Below are 22441 nucleotides of genomic sequence, written 5' to 3'. Positions count from 1 at the left end.
CAAAAAGTTCCAATCATAAAATAAAAGACTGATAAGTCAAACTACTTTATGATAAACCAAAACCCGTGTCCTTCAAAGACGCCATTAAGAAAGAAAAAAAGGTAATGGGTACTATATGCAACTGATGAATCACTAAATTCTACCCATGAAACTAATAATACAATATATGTTAACTAACTTGAATTTAAATATAATCGGAAAGGAAAGGAAAGGAAAGGAAAGGAAAGGAAAGGAAAGGAAAGGAAAGGAAAGGAAAGGAGCCACACTTGGTAGAAACTATTTGCAATAGACGTAGCTGACCAAGAACGCTTATTTAGAATAAAAGAGACTCATATGTAAGGAGAGAAGGTTAGAATAAAATAATAAAACATAATTTTTTAAAGACAGGAGTCAGTAAAAAAAAAATGGGCTATAGGGATAACCAGTAAAATTTAAATGTTCAATCTCATTGTTTCTGAGGAAATACAAATTTAAGTCACAGTGAGAGACCAATATATACCCACCAGAGTAACTAAATAAAAACATTTTTAAATAAATTTTTAAAAAGATTTTATTTATTTATTTGAGAGAAAGAGAGAAAGCACAAGCAGGAGGGAAGGGTAGAGAGAAGAGCAGACTCCCCCCACCACCCCGAGCAGGGAGCCCGACACCGAACTCCATCCCAGGTCCCTGGAATCATGACCTGAGCGGAAGGCAGACGCCCGACCGACTGAGCCACCCAGGCACCCAAAACATTTTTTTTAAAGAGGAATAATACCAAGTGTGGCAAGGATGTGGAGAAATGGGAATTTCTGGGGGGAGTGTAATTTGGTATGTTTTCGGAAAACTGATTGGCAGTATCTACTGAAGCTGAACACACTCAAGTCTACTGCTGGGTATCTACCTGGCAGAAATGCATTGAAATGTTGATGAAAAGATATGTACAAGAATGCTCATAGTTGCCCTGTTCTTAGAAGCCCCAAGCTGGAAGCAACCCAAATAGCCATCAGTGACAGAATGTCTAAGTGTGGCATCTTCATCTAGTGGAATAGTATTCAGGAATAGGGACATACAAGTGATGACTATACCCCAAAACAGGGATGGATCTCAGAAACGTGATGTGAGTAAAAGGAGGTAGTTAGAAAAGAGCGCAGTCTATATGATTCCATTAGTAGGAAGTTCAGGGGCGCCTGCGTGGCTCAGCGGGGAGCCTGCTTCTCTCTCTCTTCCTCTGCTGCTGTCCCTGCTCATGCTCTCTCTCTGTGTATCTCTCTCTGTCTCTCAAATAAATAAATAAAATCTTTTAAAAATACGAAGTTCAAAAGTAGACAAAAAATATAGTTTTTGAAAACAATATGCTGATTCTCTTTGGGAAGAAGGTAGGTTGTAACTGTCAAAAAGGCGTGAGGGAGACTTCTGTGGGGCTGCTTATGTCTATCTTCTGATAAGTGTGTGTGCATTTTGTGAAAATCCATTGAGCCGTATGTAGACTTACGATTTTATGTACTTTTTTCTATGGATGTCATACTTTAACAAAAAACTTACTTTAAAAAGAAGTCATTTATAATAGCAAAAAAAAAAAAAAACCCCAAAACCCTATAAGGTATACTTTGGAATTAATTTGCATTAACTAATGCAAGTCCTATATGCAACAAACTTTAAACTTTATGGAACAATATTACATATGACCTGCATAATAGAGATTTATCTCAAGTTCATAAATAGGAAGACTCAGTATTGCAAACATATTAATTGTCTCCAAATTAATCAATAGATTTAATGCAATTCCTTTCATAATCCCAGTAGATTTTTTCGTAGGCATTGACAAAATGATTCTAAAGTTTATATGAAAAAAAATCCAAGATAAAACAAGACACTCTTCAGGGAAAACAGGGTATGGGTAGCACCCTTCCCAGATAACAGGATCTATCGTGAAGCCATAGTTATAAGACAGGGTGATACTGGCCAAGGGAGAAGCAAACCTGATGGTTACAACAGTACAGAAGATCCTCAAACTCATATGCGTTACAAAAGGCCAAATTTTACTGTATATAATTTGTATCTCAATAAAAGAGCAAAATGACCTTAAATGTTTGCATCTACTTCTGGACTTTTTTTGTCCCATTGATCTCTTTGTTGGTTTTACCCTGTCTTGAATATGTAGTTTTAAGTCTGGAGGTCAGGAAGGGTAAATCCTGCAACTTTGTTCTTTCTCAATGTTGCTCCGGATATTTTAGGTCCTTTATATTGCCACATACATTTTAGAATTAGTTTATCAGTTTATCAATTTTTTCCTTTTATTTTCTTTTTTAAAAAAACATTTTATTTATTTATTTGTCAGAGAGAGAGAGAGAGCACAAGCAGGGGGAGTGGCAGGCAGAGGGAGAAGCGGGCTCCCTGCTGAGCAGGGAGCCCAAGACAGGGACTCAATCTCAGGACCTGGGATCATGACCTGAGCCAAAGACAGACGCTTAACTGACTGAGCCACCCAGGCATCCCTTCCTTTTATTTTCTTGTCATTTATTTATTTATTTGGTGAGAACACTCAAGTTCTATTCTCTTAGCAAATTTCAGTTATATAATTATCGATTTCTAAAAAAAAATAAACTAGCGGGATTATGATTGAAACTGTGTTGAATGTTTAGATCAGTTGAAGGATTTGAGATCTTAATAGTGAGTCTCTCAGCTCATGAACTTGGAACTTGTTACATCTGTGAACACCTTCATTTCTCTCAGCAGTGTTTTGTAGTTTTCAGTTAGAGGCCTTAGATTTACTTCTTGTTATCTAATTTATTCTCACATATTTTGTACTTTCTGACATTATCATAAATGGGATTTTAAATTTTCATTTTACAGTTGTTTGCTGCCAGTAATTAAAACACATTGATTTTGTAATTTTGACCTTGGATCCTGTGAATTTGCTAAATCCACTTATTTGTTCTAGTTGCTTTGCGAATTAATTGACATTTTCAATGTAAACAATGATGTTATCTGCAGGAGAAAGATTTTTTAGCCATCATCTCCACTCTTTAGCCTTTTGTTTCTTCTTTCTTCTTCTTCTTTTTTTTTTTTTTTTTTTTTTTTTTTTTTTTTTTTTTGCCTATTTCACTATCTAGCACCCCTAACACAATGTTGAATATAAGCGATGAGAATCGGTGTCCTTGCCTGGTTCCCAGACTAAGGGCTAGGGATTTTCATACATCTTTCCCTGGGATGTAAAATAGTATGACCACTTAGAAGTTAATTTATATTATCCTATGACCCAGCAACTGCATCCATAGATACAGAGGCTACAGAAGCTCTTACCCATATGTACAAGAATGCTCATAATAGAAAAGAAGAAAAAAAAACCTCAAGTAAAGAAAATGGGTAAATAATTTCATGCAGCGGAATATGACCCTGCGCTGACAAATTCGTGAGCTACCATGACCCTCAGTAACACGGGTAAATCTTAAAATGATATTGAGTCAAACATGTAAGGCCACGTAAAGCGAAATACAGTATCGGGTGATTTTCATAAAACTCAAAACAAAGCTAATCTAAGTAACATATTGTATAGGCATAGACATAGACATGATAAAAATAACAAATATAAAAAGCAAAGGAAGGATAAGCACAAAAGTCAGGACACTGATTATCTCTTGGGAGGAAGGAGGCAAAGAGATGGAAGTTTTGGAGTATAGAGGCAGGTGCAAGTTTTTGTAATATCCCAGCCCTTGGGTTGGGAGGCAAATTCATTGCGTTAATTATACTATTTTTGCTTTGAAAGCTACAAAGGCTCTTTTGTTTGCATTCAAAATATTTTGAAAGATTAAAGAATCGAAAATAGCAAAATAATCGTTAGCATACCATACACGGTTGTTGTTTGCCACTTATAGTGTCCTGGAGATTATTCCTATCAGTACACACAGATCTACCTCATTCTTCCTAATGGCTACATAGCATTTCACTGTCTGTGAATGTACCATCAGTTAGTTTCTTAGTCCTCCGCTATGATGAACATCTCGGTTGTTTCTTTTTCTTTTTTTTTTTTTTAAAGATTTTATTTATTTATTCGACAGAGATAGAGACAGCCAGCGAGAGAGGGAACACAAGCAGGGGGAGTGGGAGAGGAAGAAGCAGGCTCATAGCGGAGGAGCCTGATGTGGGGCTCGATCCCAGAACGCCAGGATCACGCCCTGAGCCGAAGGCAGACGCTTAACCGCTGTGCCACCCAGGCGCCCCCATCTCGGTTGTTTCTAGTCTATAAACAGTGTTGCAATTAATAGTATTACATATACATCCTTACACGGTATATCTGTAAGGTCACATTGCTAGAATTGGAATTACTATGGCAAGAAATGTGTCACAATTCTGAATAGATACCCTAAATAACTTGTTCAACTTCAGATAATAGTTTAAGGCAATGGTGAGAAATGCAAACAGGGGTTTCCTTGAAGATATTGTCAGCAAGGAGTACCTGAGGACACCTGTGAGTGTGTGCCTGACTGCTTTTGCACATGCAAGGTATCTGGAACAGAGAAGGTGTGGAAATGGGGTGAGGGTGACAATGCATTCACCACTTGTGAAAAGCAGCATTCGTGACCTAAGGCCTCCAGGCCTGTTGGACGGGAGTTCCATTCAGATCCACAAACTCAGCCCAACTCTTGCCTACTCCCTGAAGATGCACCAGGAGAGGCCTGGAAGGGGGAGAAGGAAAGAACAACTATCCTGACCTTGGGCACAGCTCTTGTTGGGGCAGCCCCTGAGGCACCTGGGCCAGGCTTTCTCACAGTGCTGGCTGGGCAGAGGTGCCCAGTCCCAGAACATAAACAAGAGTGACCCTGAAAATAACTTTTCTGGAGAGAGACAGAGCCCAGCTGGATTCTCTCTTCTCCTCTCATGTCCTCCCCCCAGGGCAAGATTAGAATTTTGCAAGCGAGGCAGTCACTCAGGGTGCAAAATTTACACCTCATGCCAAAAAACTTCATAATAAGATAAAGAATATTTTAATGCAGTATTTTTAATGCAAAATTAATGCAAAAAATAATCCATGATGAACACAAAACCAGAATTTTATACGTTAAGGACAAGAGCCAACCGTGCACTTTACCACCCTGCTTCTCTTGCCTCACTAGCTCTGGTTCCAATAAACCTTTATTTACAAAAACATGATTTAAAAAAATTCTTTATTGTAGGGGCACCTGGGTGGCTCAGTTGGTTGAGCCTTCGATGGGTTCAGGTCATGATCTCAGGGTCCTGGGATTGAGCCCCAGTTGAGCACTTGCTGCGCATGGAGCCTCTTTAGGATTTTCTCTCTCTCCTTTTCCCTCTGCCCCTCCCCTGCTCGCACGCTCTCTCTCTCTCTCAAAAAAAAAAAAAATCTTTATTATATATTGTGGTAACTATTATATTGTTATTGTGATAAAATATACATAATGTAAAAATTACCATTTTAACCATTTTTAAGTGTACAGTGGCCTTAAGTACACTCGCGGTTGTTGTGTAACGACAGGATTTTTTAAATATTACATTAAAATATTATATATTGTGATTATAGAGTTTGGGGGCGCCCGAGCCCAGAGCCTCAGTCGCCTTACTCTAGTCCTCGCCCTGCCTCCCCCACTCTTCGCCCCCTCCTGGAGCCTGAGAATCGAAAGCTGCAAGTTTCTCCCAAACAGGCAGCAGTAAGTTATTCCAATAGCGATCAGTCCACCGGGGATGTCCGTCCATGCAGCCACCCGCGACAGGAAGAATTGCTCCGCCTGCATCTGCCCGTCCCCTTAGCTCTCCTCTTGCGACGGGACACACCTGGCGGGCGCGCCCTCTACCTGCCTGGGGCCACCTGGCTGGCGGCCCGCAGCGGGTGGCCCGCCCAGCTTCGGTCGCCCGGGCTTCCCCTCGGCCAATGAGGAAGAGGGAGCCTCCGGGCCCGGGCAGCGTCCGGCCCAGCGTCCAATGGGAGCGCGGCATGCAAATGAGCAGGTGCGGTGGCGGACGGCCCGTCAAGGCGGCCGGGGCTCCGGGGATGTTAGAGGAGAGCTGGGCTGCCGCCGAGCAGAAGTCCGGGCTTCCAGCTGCGAGCTCCGGTCTCCCGCCATGGCCCCCGCTCCGCCCCCCGCCGTCTCCTTCTCACCCGCCGAGGTCCAGCGGCGCCTGGCGGCCGGCGCCTGCTGGGTCCGCTGCGGGGCCCGCCTCTACGACCTCACTGGCTTCGTGCGGCACCACCCGGGGGGCGAGCAGCTGCTGCGGGCGCGGGCTGGTGAGGATGTTAGTGCCGACCTGGACGGGCCGCCGCACCGGCACTCGGCCAACGCGCGCCGCTGGCTGGAGCAGTACTACGTGGGCGAGCTGCAAGGAGACCCTCAGGTACTTCCCAGCCGCGGGGTGACACCCCCCACACACACTACTTCCCTCCCTCACTCTCCACGCACCGGCAAGCCCAGTCCACCTGCCCTCTAGGAGGACCCAAGGTGACAGCCTCCGCCCTCACCTTCGCTTCCCCCTTCTCTCCAGGTAACAGGTCACTACCCGCCCCCCTCACCAGGACTTGTCCTTCCTCTCCGTCATTGCTCCTGACCTGATCCTCTTCTTCCTGCTACTTCTACTACCACCTCCCAAGTTACTCCCTCCTTCCTACTTGTGCCTTCTGCAGCCTTTGACATCTGACAATTTGGATCACTTTTACTAGCCCCTCACACTCCCAGTCTTTCCTTCCTGTTCCTCAGCCTCTCCCTCTTCGCATCTGTTCTTCATTTCTGTTGAATAATAGCTTCCAACCTCAGCTGTCCTCCCATCCCCATCTCACCCTACTGCTGCTTCCAAAAGTCACAGATCAGTTACCCTTCTCAGCCAGTTTGGATTTCCTGGTGCTGCCCAAGTCTGCACTAGGGCTTCCCTGGATAGGTGGCGAGGTTGGGGCAGTGCCTTGGATGAACTCTGCCCTCCCATCCCTCAGACCTCCCTTTATTTCTTGTCTTGCATGCTGGCATGTCCAAAAGAGCGAAATGACAGAGGTAAGCTAGTGTTTTGGGGAGCGGGGATTAGCACTGTGAACCGCATGCTGCTGGGCAGGACAACCTCATGATGCTATTTAAGCCTCCAACTGATCTTGGGGTAGGTTTTGTTATCCCCATTTTGGGATGAGGAAACTGAGGCTCAGGGAGGCCCTGTAATTTGTCCAAGGTTAAAGAGCTAGTTAGTGGAAAAGCCAAATGTATCTGACTCTAAAATCGATGCTGTCTCCATCCCAAGGATCTTTGGATATGGAAGATTGCCCCTATCCACTGGGCTCCAGGTAGGCTGAGCCAGAGGTACACTGACTCCTTGGGCCTTCCCCAGGTTCGGCTGTAGGACTGGTGACAGTGGGACCATCATGCTTGGGCATTAAGCCAACAGTTGTTTCTTGCTTCTACCTCTTGTTTTCAGGGTGGCCCCAGCAAGTGCTTTTAGATCTTTTGGGTAAAAGGACTTGCTTGCCTCTCACTGCTCCTGGTGACTCCGCACAGGGCCATCTAGTCTAATACGTCAGTCATTTATTCACTCACTCACTTGGTTGTTTAATGATTGTCAGCACTAAGCTAGGCACTGGGGAGGCGCCATTGGACAGAACCAATACAGTCTTCATGGAATTAACAGGCTAATGAGGGAACATACTAATGGTACAGTGATTATTTCATTATCTGGTACCGTCATAATGTGGATTTGGAGATGAGGAATTCAAGGAGAGTGTTCTTGAGAAAGTGACATTTTCACCGAGAGCTAATCAATGGATACGGTGTTAGCCTGGTGAAGTGTGGTGGGATGAACATTCCAGGACAGAGGGAACAGCATGTGTGAAGAAGCCTTGGAAGGGAAGGACTTCACACAATCAAGAGACAAATAAAACCAATGTGGCTAGAGGCTGATGGGCAAGGAGAGAGAATGGAGAGGAGGCCAGAGATCAGCCCGGGCTGTATCATGCAGGGCCCCCTAGACTGTGGGCAGGATTTGGGACTTGATTCTAAGAATGACAGGAAACCAGGGAAGGGATGCAGTCAAGCAGGGGTGTGGTGTGGTCAGATTTGCATCTTTGGAAGAACAGCCTGGCCGCAGTGCCAAGAAGGAATAGAGGGAGCCCAAGTGGGTGTGAGGAGACCAGGCAGGAGGCTGCTGCATAGCTTGGGCGAGAGGTGAAGGTGGCTTGCACGATGGTGGTGGTGACCAAGGGAAGGAGAGTTTAAATTTGGGAGATTTCATAGGTAAAATGCCAGGACTCAACATTCTGCAGTGGTAGCCCAACTGAATGCTGGAAGTTGGTGTTCGGTGTCAGGTCATGCTGACGGGGCAGAGAGGTTTAGCTATAGATATAACTCAAGCTGAGGGCAGGAGAGGAGAGGATGGGACCAGCACACTAGCGATTTCCAGGCTTGCGATGGCTAATGGGAGCCATCCTACGCTGTAACTATGTCCTATAAACAGGAGCCTTAGGGTGTGGCTTCTCTTCCCAGATAGCAAGGATCACCCCAGGCCAGCTGCCCCAGATGGCTCCACCTCCCCGCTCTGCTAACCACCCAACACTACGGTTTGCTTCGCTTCACTTTGCTTTGCCTAACTTGACCCTCAGGGAGGACTCAGAGAATATAGGACCAAATTTGCTTTCTACCCCTGCGCTCACCTGTTACCCCAAGAGTCCCAGGGTTACCATGTTGCAGGCATCCTTACATCTGGGCCCCAGTCGGAGGATGTGGGGAAAAAAACTAAAAACTAACAACACATTTACAAACCCATGACTCAGACTTGACCAGTAGCCATACTTACCCAATACTCCAGTTGCCTGTCAGCTTCTGTCTACAGATTTGTCTTCTGGAAACTAGTATAGCATTGTCTTTAAATTGAGGGAGAAGGGTAGTCAGAGGGGAAATCTGGAATGGGGTATCCTGTACAGAGAGAAGCCCTGTTCTTACAGCCTGAATGGAGACATTTCTGTCCTTCTTTCTGGCTAAGCCCTTCAAGCAACCTCCATATTGCTTTCTTCATCTTCCTTCTCTCCTCTTGCTAAACCAACGATGTTGACATATGCAGAGCTTAGAGCCCAGCTCCTGTAATGTGAGGGCCAGGAGGGGTGATGGGAAAGGGGAATGTCATGAACCAGCTCCATTTGTTTGGAGGTCATTCCTTTTTTTCTTTTTCTTTTTTTTTTCTTAAAGATTTTATTTATTTATTTGAGAGAGAGAGAGAGAGCGTGAGCTGGGAGGGGAGGAGAAGAGGGAGAAGCAGGCTCCCCGCTGAGCAGGAAGCCCAGTGCAGGCCTCAGTTCCAGGACCCTAGGATCATGACCTGAGCAGAAAGCAGATACTTAATTGAGCCACCAGGTGCCCCTGAAGTTCATTTCTGAATGGTACTCCTTCTAGGGGGTCTTTCTTTCCCAGTGTAGTCCTTGGAGGGGAGTGTCTTGGAGCTCCGCTGTGAAATTTCCAGGGAGAAGGCCTGGTCCCTTTGGTTTCCGCTGTTCTCCAATTTGCCACACCCCCTCAACACCCCTAGGTACTCTTACACACTTTCACACTCACACAAAGGCACACACACACACACAAAACAAGTCAAACTCGTTTGAGCCAACATACTGTTGGGATGAATCAAGGTCTGCTGTGGCCGTGGTCTTGGACTTGAGGATGCCAAGCTGCCCACCTAGAGCGAGTGAGAGCGATATGGCTGAGCAGAGAAGTCAAGCTCGCTTCCCATCCTGACCCTCAGGGGTGGTAGAGGGAGGGTCAAGCTCCTCACTCCAAACTCAGGTAAGAGCAGTGTTCTTCCAGCTGTAGCTCACGTCATTAGTGGGTCGTGAGGTCCATTTATCGAGCTGCAACCAGCATTTATTTATTTTGGGATTTTATTTATTTATCTATTTTAGAGAGAGAGAAAGAGGGAGAGAGAAAGGGAGCATGCGAGCAGGGGGAGGGGCAGAGGGAGAGAATCCCAAGCAGACTCCCCACTGAGCACGGAGCCTGACGTGGAGCACCATCTCACAACCCCAAGATCATGACCGGAGCTGAAACCAAGAGTTGGACACATAACCAACTGAGCCAACTGAGTGCCCCTGAGCTGCAACCTACATTTAAAAGGAATAAGGAAAGAACTTTGGGTTCAAATCTCCTCCCAAGGTCATAGATACTATGTTTCCCAGACTTGGGTCATCCATGAATCGCTGTCAAGTTTTTTTTCTGAATTGGTATACCACTTGAACTATTATACTTAATATTTATCCTTAGGTAGACTCACTTTCTATTTTCCTCACTTACTCACCCTAGGCAATAATACCAGTGACATCACAAGTTTTACATGCACTTGAAAATAGAGAGCTATTCAGATAAGAAATGCTCATCCCTGTATCCCCTAAAATCATCTCGGGTACCCTCAGTGGAGTAAATATCATGCTTTGGAAAACATACAAAGCAGAGGTTCTTAAACCTGGTGTTCTATGGATCATTTTGTGGGACTGGTGAATGAGATGAAGTTGTGTGTAGAATATACATGGTTGTGCATTTTTCTAGTGAGAGAGCGACAGCTTTTATTGTAGTTCAACCAGAATCCTCCTCTCACTCCAAACCTGCCACCAAGAGGCTAATAATTGTGAAAGGGTGGCTCGTACTCCCTCCCCCCCCCCAACATGTGCAGGCCTTGGGAGGTCCTTCTGTGGGCAAACATCCGACCATGCCTCTGGATAGAAGCCCTCTGTTTGAGAAGACACTGGAGGAAAGCAAACCTCAACTCCCCAGCCACTGCTGTTGGCCTAACTCTGACGTCTGATGACTCTGGGTTCTGGGTCCTAATCCCACAGGGTGCTTCCCTCTCTGAGTGGTTGAGAAGTATGCAGTTTCTGCCACACGTGTTTCTGGAAGCCTTTGGGGGTCTGGCCATTCAGAGCTCCAGGGCTTGAGTAATTCAATGGGGTAGGACATCGAAGTGCAGGAAGACTCAGAGTGCCCACCGCACCACTGAAACTACCCTTGCCAGCATCATCGGGACCTTTGTCTCACTAAACCCGCTCACCAGTTCACACCTTACCGCACCTGGTCTGGCAGCAAACTCGACGCAGTCACCACTCCTCCTCCCTGATACACTCTCTTCACACAGCTGCCAGATACCATATGCTTTAGTTTTCCACCTGCTATGGCTGCTGTAACAAATCGCCATAAACTCAGTGACTTAAAGCAATGCAAATGTTTTCTGTTATGGTTCTAGAAGTTGGAAATGAGTCAACAGGGCAGCCTTCCTTCTGAGGACTCTAGGGAAGAATCCATTTTCTTGCCTTTTCCAGCTTTTTTTTTTTAAGATTTTATTTATTTATTTAACAGAGAGAGAGAGACAGCTGGTGAGAGAGGGAACACAAGCAGGGGGAGTGGGAGAGGAAGAAGCAGGCTCCCAGCAGAGCAGAGAGCCTGATGCGGGGCTCGATCCCAGGACCCTGGGATCAGGCCCTGGGCCGAAGGCAGATGCTTAATGACTGAGCCACCCAGGTGCCCCGCCTTTTCCAGCTTTTGTTTGTTTCTTTATTTTAAATGATGGCTTTTGTTTATTTATTTCTTAAGTAGGCTCCACACCCAGCATGGAGCCCAACGCGGCGCTTGAACTCAGGAAGCTGAGATCAAGAGTCGGGTGCCTAACCAACCGAGCCACCCAGGCATCCCCTTTTCCAGCTTTTATTTTTTTTTTTTAAAGATTTTATTTATTTATTCGACAGAGAGAGACAGCCAGCGAGAGAGGGAACACAAGCAGGAGGAGTGGGAGAGGAAGAAGCAGGCTCATAGTGGAAGAGCCCGATGTGGGACTCGATCCCGGAATGCCGGGATCACGCCCTGAGCTGAAGGCAGACGATTAACCGCTGTGCCACCCAGGTGCCCCCCTTTTCCAGCTTTTAGAAGCTGCTGGTATACTTGGCTCATGGCCCCCAGCCGGCAGTTGCATTTCTCCAACCTTTGCTCTCACATCTCTTCTTCTCTGACTCTCCTGCCTTCATAGTTCACTTTGAAGGTCCCTTGTGATTACACTAAGCCCACTGGGATCATCCGGGATAATCTCCCCATCTCAAGGTCCTACACTTAATCACGTCTGCAAAGTCCCTTTTGCCTTGTAAGGTAACATGTTCACGGGTTCCAGGTATGGGGATATAGACTGGGGTCAGGTGGGTGCGTTACTCCACCTACCCCACCACCTGTAGCCCTGGTGATTAGTTCTCAGTCTCCTTTGCTAGTTTCTCTTGCTCTTCATTTCACAGAAAAGTTTGCAAATTTTAAAGGGAACCATATAACGTGTACTCTGCTAGATGGCTTCTTCCGTGCAATACTATGTCTGGGAGATTATCTGAGTTTTCCTTACTCTTGATAGCAACTGTCTTTGCTGTCTGCTCTGTCCTAGAGAAGCCATAGGCTATAGAAAGGAAAAAATGGAGAATAACTGCAAGACAGAGTGGATGGCTTACACAGACCACATGCTAATCCTCATGAGCGTCCTTAGTCTTTCTTCCAGGATATGTCTCCCCTACGGCCCTGCTTTGGCCAGCGCCCCGCTAAGCTCATTCTTGCCACAGTCTCCCGGGCAGGTCTCTCTCTGCCCATACTTCCCGCACCCCAGTGCCTGCAACCTTTTCTAAAGAGAATTTTGTTATGTCACAGCAGTATTCCTAAGCCTTTAGGGCCTCCCCACTGCCACACCCTTTCAGTCCAGCTCCAATGCCTACTTCTTTCATGGAACTTCCCACCCTTTGCCTGCACCTGCGTTACAGAGCTCATAATGTTCTTCCTTATTTACTGTGTTTTCACTATGTGTCTTATCTTCTCAACTAAACTATAAACTCTCTGAAGACTGGAACCGTCTGATTCATCTGGGTTCCTCTAGGACACACTAGCACACCAGTGTATGCCAACAGGAACGAATCAATGTTTGAATCAGTGAATGAATGGGCTGCTTGGAAAACCGAGACCTGTGCATAATTGAAAAGGAAAGTGGTAATCTTAGCACAAACAAGATACTTCAAGAATTCCAAAGTTAAAACAAACAAGCAAACAAACAAAAAACCTCTTTCCATTTCCTCTTTGTTGGCTAAAAGAGCTGGGAGTTTGGTGGAAAGGTTGGAAGGCTATCAAGAGAGTCACTCATTTCTGCCTTTGTCCGCAGTTATTCTCAGCCAGGGAGTTGGCCAGTGTCTTCCATACCAGGCTACTGCCATTCACGCATGCCCCTGAGGCCCCTACAAGGGTAGGCATGGAGTTAACCTTGGAAAAAGGCAGTCGAGAGCCCTCATTGCTCTCAGGGATGTGACCGGCCCCATGTGGCTGTAAGTATCTGCATGACATGCACAGGCAGGACCCAGGATGCCTGGATTTCCAGTTCTATTTACTCTTTCCTGTGTCTTTGCATGCAAATTTCTCTAAAGCATATGGTCTAGGAACTGCGGTTCTCAATCTTCTCTAATTGCCGCTCCTCTAGGACGATATGATATATAAACTTTGTACCCAGGATTTTTTGTTGTGAAGCATGATGCTCCAAATATTTTGTTTTCCTGCCTTGATAGTATGTTGCAAAGTATTTAAATAGCGGTACCAGGTAAGCAAATTTGGGGAACTGTGATGCATATAAATATGTCGTGAAGTCCTGTCATAGGAAAACTGGCAGCCAGAAATTCTGTTGATACAAGAACAGGTGACTACACAGGTAAACCATGCGATCTACAACAGACTTGGTTGATAATTACCTACGTGAAGCAATCTTAATTTCTCCTTTAAAGGGAATAGAATGTAAAAGGGTAGAGTTCTAGTTCTCTACATTCTTCTGTGCCCCATAGAACGTTCCGAACGGTGCTTAGCTCACATTTCCCTCTGGAAAGTGGATCTCTTGTAATAGTTTTAGTTTTACAAGTTTCAAATGTTAATGGTCCATAATAACCCACTTAGTTGCTAAGCTCTAGTCTTTTTTTTTTTAAGATTGTATTTATTTATTTGAGAGAGCGCACGTGCGCACAAGCAGGCAAAGCACCTGACATGGGGCTCAATCCCAGGACCCCAGGATCATGACCTGAACCGAAGGCGGAAGCTTAACCAACTGAGCCACCCAGGTGCCCCTAGTCCTTAGTCTTCTATAATAACAAAAGTCTATGAAATGTGCATCATTTATCCACAAAGATGAAAGACAGACCTCAAATTTTTTTAAGTCAATTCAAGGCTCACACTTTGAGATTGGCTGCCATTGAGGAATAAAGAACACCAACACGGAGCTGCCTATAGACAGTTTCTGTGATCCTGTACACCACTCCCCGCAAGCCAGGGACAAAGCCAGACTAGCCTGATTTAGTGGTCGCTTTCTCTTATCCCAGGCAAGACCCATTGGCATGCCAAGTGTAATGGCTTTTGCAGGTTGGAAATAGGGTGCCATTAAAAATTCAGTAGTTTCTTGGACCTAAGTAAGAAGGTCATTGACTCCTAGGGGAAAAGTTCACTTGAAACGAATCTACTTTAAATGAAGACTGAATTTCATAGAAAATGGGATAGAGGTTGGGAGAAGGGAACTGATTATCTTTAAAAATGAAAATGAAGGGCCACCTGGCTGGCTCAGTTGGTAGAGCATGAGACTCTTGATCTCAGGGTCATGACTTCAAGCCTCATGTTGGGTGCAGAGGTTACTTTAAAAAAAAAAAAAGGAAAGGAAATTAAAAATGAAAATGAAACCGAAATTTTTTTAGTTTATTTTAACCTGACAACCAAATTAAGATTGCAATGGCGTGTGGGTTCTTAAATTGAGCAAAAAGCAAATCAAGTCGTGTGGGTTTTGTGTACATGGGTGGTTCTGACAAAACTGTATGAAAGCACAATGTGGCATTCCAAACTTCACATTGGCTTTTCACAGCATGATCATAAAGAGTCTTTTTGCAAGAGTATTTAAGAGCTAGGGATCTCTCTTGATCCTTTGATAAAGAGCTCATTCGTTTTCCTTTGAAGAGCCTCATCCTTTGCCGGTTGCCTGTGTTTCAGTGTTAAACAGCCCAATTTTGCCAGATCCTTATTTTGCAGTGGAATTGTGAGTAAAACGGTTTTCTATCTGTTTCATTGACTTCATGAAATTTTTTGTATTTGATCACTGATTTTCGATTTCACTTTGTTGTGGGTTTGCATTTTGTTACGTTGTATGTTGTCAGATGATGGCAACCCCAACCATCACTTTGCCTAGGTAGGCTGTGGGGATCTGGGGGAGGCAGTAGTCAATGTTTAAGCAGGAACTAAACTTGTAAATGGTCAGTTGGCTTGTGAATAGTTGCATGTTTAGGTGATTTTTGCTGTTCTTTCCAACTTGAGTCTTCAGGGACTCAGATAAAGAACACTTGGCTAATATTGATCCCTCTAGCACTAATAGTTTGTATGGCAATATACATTTCCCTAGGTATTTCTCATATATTTCTATTTGAACCCTTAAGGTAGGTGGGGCAGATGTCAGTTCTCCCAATTCATAGATGAGAAATGTGTAGTTCTAAGAGATTCTGGAATGTGTCGGGTCTCCAAGTGCCCAGTGTTTCCACTGCATACACATAGGGACAGATCTTAAGCATGTGCTTAAACCAAGGGGGATCTTTTTCTTATTAATTTATAATCACTCCTTATATATAAAGGATATAAGCCCATTTTCTATCATACGTGTTACTATTTGTCCTTCAGTTTTCATTTGTCTTTTGACTTATTTAAAGTTTTTTCTCCATTTAAACCTTTCAGATTTCCATGTTGTAAAACATAGTTCTATCATTCTTAGAAAGAGCACCTCTGCTTTAAGATTTTATACATAAAAAATATTTTAGGGGTGCCTGGGTGGCTCAGGCGGTTAAGCGTCTGCCTTCAGCTCAGGTCATGATCCCTGGGTCCTGGGATCGAGCCCCGCATCTCATCGGCTCCCTGCTCAGCAGGAAACCTGCTTCTCCCTCTCCCTCTGCCTGCCGTCCCCCTACCCCCGCTTGTGCACACACTCTCTCTCTGCCAAATAAATACAATCTTCAAAAAATATATTTTAGTGTCAGGGTGCCTGGGTGTTTCAGTCAGTTGAGCGTCTGACTCTCGGTTTGGGCTCAGGTCATGATTTCAGGCTCATAAGATTGAGCCTCATGTAAGGCTCCATGCTCAGTGGGGAGTCTGCTTGAGATTCTCTCTTTCTCTCCCCTCTCCCTCCCCTCCCCCTCTGCTCCTCCCCCTGGTCACAGGTGTTTGCATGCATGTTTTCTCTCTCTCTAAAATAAATAAAATCTTAAATATTTTAGTATCTTGCTAATAATGTTATGCTTAATGTTTTTGTTATTGTTTGTTTTTTCTTAAATTTATTATCTACCTGAAATTTTTTTGGTATAAGGAACAAAATAGAGATTATTTTAGGTTTATATTTTTCCGAAGGTCCAACTGATTATCCCAGTAGGTTTATGGAATAATCGCTTTTCCCACTGGTTTAAAAAACACCTTTATCACCCATCAACCATTCAGAGATATATTTTGGTCCATTTTGGGGCTTTATTCTGTACCAACGAAATCACTCATTTTTTTATTAGTTTTCAGCCTTTAGGTTTTTTTTGTTTTGTTTTGTTTTTTCTCTCTCTTTCTTCCTTCTGTTCCATTCCAGCCAGGATTCTGCACCCCCCCCTCCTCGCTCCACTAGAGAAAGCAAATGGCAGGACAGGGGCTGAGCATCATTTCTGGGGCATGTTGCTGGCCTTGGGGAAACAGTCTGACTTTCAGAGGCTGGGGGTGTCTGGCATGCCCTGGACCCTGAGGTCATATGGCCAGAGTGGAGAGGAAGCAGCTCAAGGAAGCCCACGCAGGCGACAGGCCCCAGTCACTAAGACTGGAAGGGAGGGGGGGCATCCAAAGTGGGTGTCCAAGCGGTCATGGAATGGTAATGATTTCAGCGGGGAATGCAGGGGTGGGGAGGGGTGTGGAGAGAGTGCCTGGAAGCAGCCTTGTGGCTGGAAGTCTGGACACGGGTGGTCCTGTGTGCCTTCCCTGCATTGTGTCCACAGCCTGTGGTAGAGGCTAGAAGAACAGTGAGGCAGCCATGTTTGCTAACAGGGAACCTAGTATCTTTCTTGCAAAGCACTGTAAATCTCACACTACTGGTCCCTTTGGCCAAGTATCCCAACTGGATACTTATCCCCCTACCTTTGTTCATCAAAATCAAAAGAGGAGCTCCTTAAAAATAGATTTCTGGGTCTTTCTGGGATGATGGAAATGTTCTACTTCTTGATTTGGACATTGGCTACAAGGAGGTATGTAATTGTCAAAACTTATCAAACTACATCCTTAAGATTGATAACCTTTGGGGCATCTGGGTGGCTCAATCTGTTACGTGTCTGCCTTCAGCTCAGGTCATGATCCCGGGGTCCTGGGATCGAGCCCCATGTTGGGCTCCCTGCTCAGTGAGGAGTCTGCTTGTTCCTCTCCCTCTGCCCCTCCCCCTGGCTCATGCTCCCTTGCTCTCTCTCTCTCTCAAATAAATACAATCTTAAAAAAAAAAAGATTGGTCATCTTTTACTATATGAAAATTAGATCAAAAATTTTTTAAAGGGAGGCAAATAAATTTAACACTTACTTAGTAATCACACTTTTGGATATGACCTCATGATCACAAGAGTTAGATGTTGATATATACAAACCTTTAAGGATTGCTTTTTAAAAGAACCTGTAGGATGTAAATAAATGGTAGGTCCTCGGTAGTGGGGATACACAGGTTCACGGTGAGGTTCTTTCAGCTCGCCTACAGTTTAAAAATTTTCAGTAATAAAACATTGGAAAACAATTAAGTAGTCATATTACAGACATCCCAGAGAGATGTATGTTCTTAAACGATAAGTGGAAAAATAAAGCAACAGCACTTGACTGGGTGAAGCATCACATTTCTAGTAATATTGTACTACTTTCCTCGAGCAGCCGTAACAAATCCCACAAACGAGGTGGCTTGAAATGAGAGCAATTTATCATCTCAGTTCCAGAGCCCGGAAGTCTGAAATCAAGGTACAGGCAGAGTTGGTTCCTTCTGGAGGCTCTGCAGGAGAATCTGTTTGCCTCTTTCCTGGTTTCTGACGGGGTGGGTAGCTCTGGGCTTATAGGCACATCACTTCACCCTGCCTCCATCCTACAAATGCACTCTTCCCTGTGCCTCTGCATCTCCAAATTTCCCCTCTTCCTTTGAGGACACCAGTCGTAGTGGATTTGCAGCCCACCTTAATCCAGGATGACCTTAAATTAACTGGATCACATCTGCAAATACCCTATTTCCAAATAAAATCGCATTCACAGGTTCCGGGTGAACATGAGTTTGGTCTGGGTGGTGGTGGGGGGAGACACCATTCCCCCCAGTACAGATCTCATTAAACCACTCAGCCACTCAGACAGCCTAGATGGAAGTGAGTACGATACGCACCAAGAACTGTGTTAGATTTCAGGAAAATCACTCTCATGGCCACAGAGATTTGGATATGGAAGACTTGTGTGAAAAGTTGGATGTTTCATTTGAGTGAAAAAAACATACACGTAAACTAAATCAAAGAATTAATTAGCATAATATGTTGTATATATATATATATATATATATTTATATGAGTATATATATATATATATTATATAATATATATTTTTTCCTTTGGGGGCACTCCCCAAATCCATAAAATTAGAATCTCTGGAGATGGGGCCCCTGGGCGGGTCAGTTGGTTAAGTGTCCGCCTCTTGATTTCGGCTTAGGTCATGATCTCAGGGTCCTGAGATCCGGCCCCACATCAGGCTCTGTGCTCAGCAGGGAGTCTGCTTGAGATTTTCTGTCTCCCTCTCTGCCCCTCCCCCCCCAAATAAATAAATCTTAAAAAAAGAAAAAAGACTCTCCGGAGGCAGGACCCCAGAAATCTATGTTCCGTGTGGCTCAGAAGCACCGTCAAGTTTTCAGGCCCCTGTCCTAGAAGGCTAAGGGCGGAGGGAGGCATGAAAGTTGCTCAGGGGGCAGATCTCCTGGGGTTACTAAAGAATCGGCATCCCCGAGCTCCTAGCGTGGGGCTTGGCACAGAGCAGCTGTGCAGACAGGCCACCCTCTCGCCCACCCATCCAGAAAGAGGAGGGGCCTGGGGTCTGCAGCCCAAGACCTGTGCCCTGGTCCAGCTCTGTGTCTCATTGGCTGTGTGACACTGTGTGAGTTGTTTAGACTCTCCCAGCCTTGGTTCTCTTATTCCCTGCATCCCTACAGGATTTGTGTGGCTACAGTGAGATCGCATGAGACCTGTAAGACCCAATATGTGGATTAAATGGAATCAGGATGATTATAAGCCCCCTCAGCCCCAGCTTCTGCTAAGAAAAGGTAGATATCTGTTGAGTGGTGGGAGATGGATGTTTCCAGAAACTGAAATGCTGTGTGCTTAGACCCTCTTTGGCAACCACCCCCCAAGGAGCTGGAGAGTGGTGACATTCTAGTCTCTCGCTGTCGTCCCTTCCCCCAGCTAGGGCCTGGGGGTCTGTTTCGACCTGCTGCCCTCATTCCATCTTCCCCTGGACAAGGGCAGGGCTGGACCTGGGAACTCACCCCAGTCAGGGATGGGCAGTCTCCAAAGATGAGACTGGCAAAGGCCCCAAGTGGTCCCAGGGGTGTGCAGGGCCACCTTCTCCCCACTGCTTCTTCCTCTATTCAAGCAGAAACATAGTCGATGTCTCCTCATGCTCAGACTGAGCTCGGTGCTGGGAATAAGAAGACAACTTGTAACTGCCCTCATGGGGTGTAACTGCCAGTGGAGGGAGGGAGACAAATAGGACAATTATAGGTGATTAGGAGCTACAACAGAATAGTTTATATATCTGTTTTTTATATATTGTATATATAATAGTCTATGTGTGTATATGTATTATACAACAGAATCGGTAATATATTTTAGAATGGGGACTGAGACAAAGTGACAGCTACAACTTGTGATGGGAGTAGTCTAGGGTGTCTTCTCTGAAGAGCTGATATCTGATGGATGAAAAGGAGTTATCGTAAAGGAGAACTGGGTAAAAAAAAAATTCTAAACAGAGGGAACAGCAAGTACAAAGGTCCTGGAGTATGATAGGACTTGGTGACATTAAGAATCCAAAAGGAGGCTCTTTTTTTAGAGAAGATTTATTTATTTATGTTAGAGAGAGATAGAGAGAGAGAGCAGGGGGGAAGGGCAGAGAGAGAGGGAGAGAGAGAATCTCAAGCGGACTCCCCACTGAGTGTGGAACCTGATGCAGGGCTCCATCTCACGGCCCTGAGATCATGACCTGAGCTGAAATCAAGAGTTGGATGCTTAACCGACTGAGCCACCCAGGTGCCCCCTAAAAGGCAGCCCTTATGCTACTAGAGCGTGGCAGGTGAGGGGGAATGTGGTGTGGGTGAAGGTGGGGAGGGAAGCAGGAACCTTGTCTCTGCAGAGCTCATGGTCTTCATTATGGGGTTTAGATTTTATCCTGAGAACAATGGGCTGAAAGATTTTAAGTGGAAGACAAAGTTGGTTTGTATTTTACTAGGTTGTTCTGGCTGCCATGCAGAGGTAGGTTGAAGGGGGTCAAGAGTGGAAGCAGGAAGAGAGCTAAAGGGACATCGCTGTTGTTGACAGAGGGAGGTTGCCTGGCTTGAGCCGCCATTGAGACGAAAGGAAGTGGGTAGGAATTGGAAATATCTTGGAGGTGGAGCCACTATAACTTGCTGATGGATTAAATGCTGGGAGTAAGGGAAAGAATTGAGGAGGAGGCCAAGGTAACTTGAGCAACGAGGTGGTTCAATATGTGGAAATGATGAATACTGGGGTGGAGGCCCAGGTTTGGGGTGAGGTCATCAGAGTCCACTGGGGCCACACTAGGTTTGAAATGCCAAGGAAATACTCAGGTAGAGATTTCAAACAGTAGTCTAGAGCTATGCTATCCAATATGGTAGCCACTTACCACATGTAGGAATTTAATTTAAAATTAGTTAAAATTAAAATTCAGTACTTAGTTACATGAGCCACATTTCAAGTGCTCAGTTAACACACGGGACTAGTAGCTACTATATTGGACAGCACAGATCTAGAACATTTCCATCACTGCAGAAAATTCTATGGGGTAGCATCGGTCTAGAGCTGTGGCCCAGAGTTGAAAGGTATATTAGGATAATGGCATCCTAGGGGCACCTGGGTGGCTCAGTCGTTAAGTGTCTGCCTTCGGCTCAGGTCATGATCCCAGCGTTCTGGGATCGAGCCCCTGCATCAGGCTCCCTGCTCAGCGGGAAGCCTGCTTCTCCTTCTCCCACTCCCCCTGCTTGTGTTCCCTCACTCGCTGCCTCTCTCTCTGTCAAATAAATAAATAAAATCTTAAAAAAAAAAAAAACAACAAAGGATAATGGCGTCCTAATCCTGTGACTGTGGTCCAGGAAGCTGATATCCCTGTGTGGTTCACAAATAGCTCCTTCTTGCCCTTGACCACACCAGACTGTGTATTAAGTGCTGTCCCTGAGTGGTAGTGATATCGGAGAGCCACTGACCACCCAGAAGGACAGCTTGCCCTGGGGTTGTTCAAGGACATCACACCCTGGGGCTAGAGCACCTTATAGTGACGAGTATAAACATAGTGTTTACTGAGCATAAAACAGGGAGTACAGGCCGTCGCTCACCAGGAGACACCTGTTCTAGGGCTGACTGTGGCGATTCTGCTAGTTTAAGAGATGTGCAGTGGGTTTGGAATTAGGTTAAATGACAGTGGAAAAGAAGACACAGGCTCAGAGTCCAACAGTCTTGTATTCTAGAATTAACACTAGCACTGAAGACAAGCCAGTCAACCTCTCTGAACATAAACATCCTCTAGAAGATTCCAGATCTAGGCATGGGTAGAGGGAATTGTTTGGATCAGTAGGTTGGAATCTATAAAAAGTAGCAGGTGTGAGGCAAGTCGATTTTTGGGGTGGTTGTTTTGTTTTGCTTACAAAACTGTTCGGTACCTGCTAGCGTTTTTTGGCAATATAATCATTTGCCAGTTTGTAACCAAAGATGAGAATGAGTGAGTTATCTCTCTTAAACTAATAGATTATAAAAGGAAAATTTAGGAATATTGTTTCTGAGATAGTGATATATGGAGTCATTTGTAAACAGTGGTTTTGTTTCTCCTTTTAAAAACAGTGAAATAGGAACACCTGGGTGGTTCAGTTGGTTAAGTGTCTGCCTTCGGCTCAGGTCATGATGCCAGGGTCCTGGGATAGAGCCCCATGTTGGGCTCCCTGCTCAGCAGGGAGTTTCCTTTTCTCTTTGCCCCTCCCCCCTGCTCCTGCTCACTCTCTGTCTCTGTCTCTCTCAAATAAATAAATAAAACCTTTTTTAAAAAATAAAATAAAATAAAAAAGCAAAATATAGTATTTTGAGGATAATCCTTACAGATTGGAGTGTTACATGATGAACCAAAATGTATTTTAACATAGAAGTTGGGCCAGTGAGGAGATAGTATATTTTAGATGGTTT

The 22441-nt window shown here is 45.0% G+C and overlaps 1 protein-coding gene across 1 annotated transcript in view; it reads left to right on the top strand.

Annotated features, from left to right (window-relative positions):
- Positions 1-5997: 5997 nt before the first annotated feature.
- FA2H (fatty acid 2-hydroxylase) overlaps positions 5998-22441 on the top strand; it is a 47956-nt gene continuing 31512 nt past the window's right edge. Inside the window, exon 1 of the mRNA XM_026495214.4 lies at positions 5998-6327. Coding sequence (XP_026350999.1) covers positions 6058-6327 — 270 coding nt within the window. The 5' untranslated portion in view covers positions 5998-6057. The remainder of the gene's footprint in view (positions 6328-22441) is intronic.

Source organism: Ursus arctos, unplaced genomic scaffold (genome assembly GCF_023065955.2).
Source record: "Ursus arctos isolate Adak ecotype North America unplaced genomic scaffold, UrsArc2.0 scaffold_19, whole genome shotgun sequence".
Lineage (NCBI taxonomy): Eukaryota > Metazoa > Chordata > Mammalia > Carnivora > Ursidae > Ursus > Ursus arctos.
Note: the sequence above shows the minus strand (reverse complement) of the source record. Positions and strands in the feature narration are given on the sequence as shown.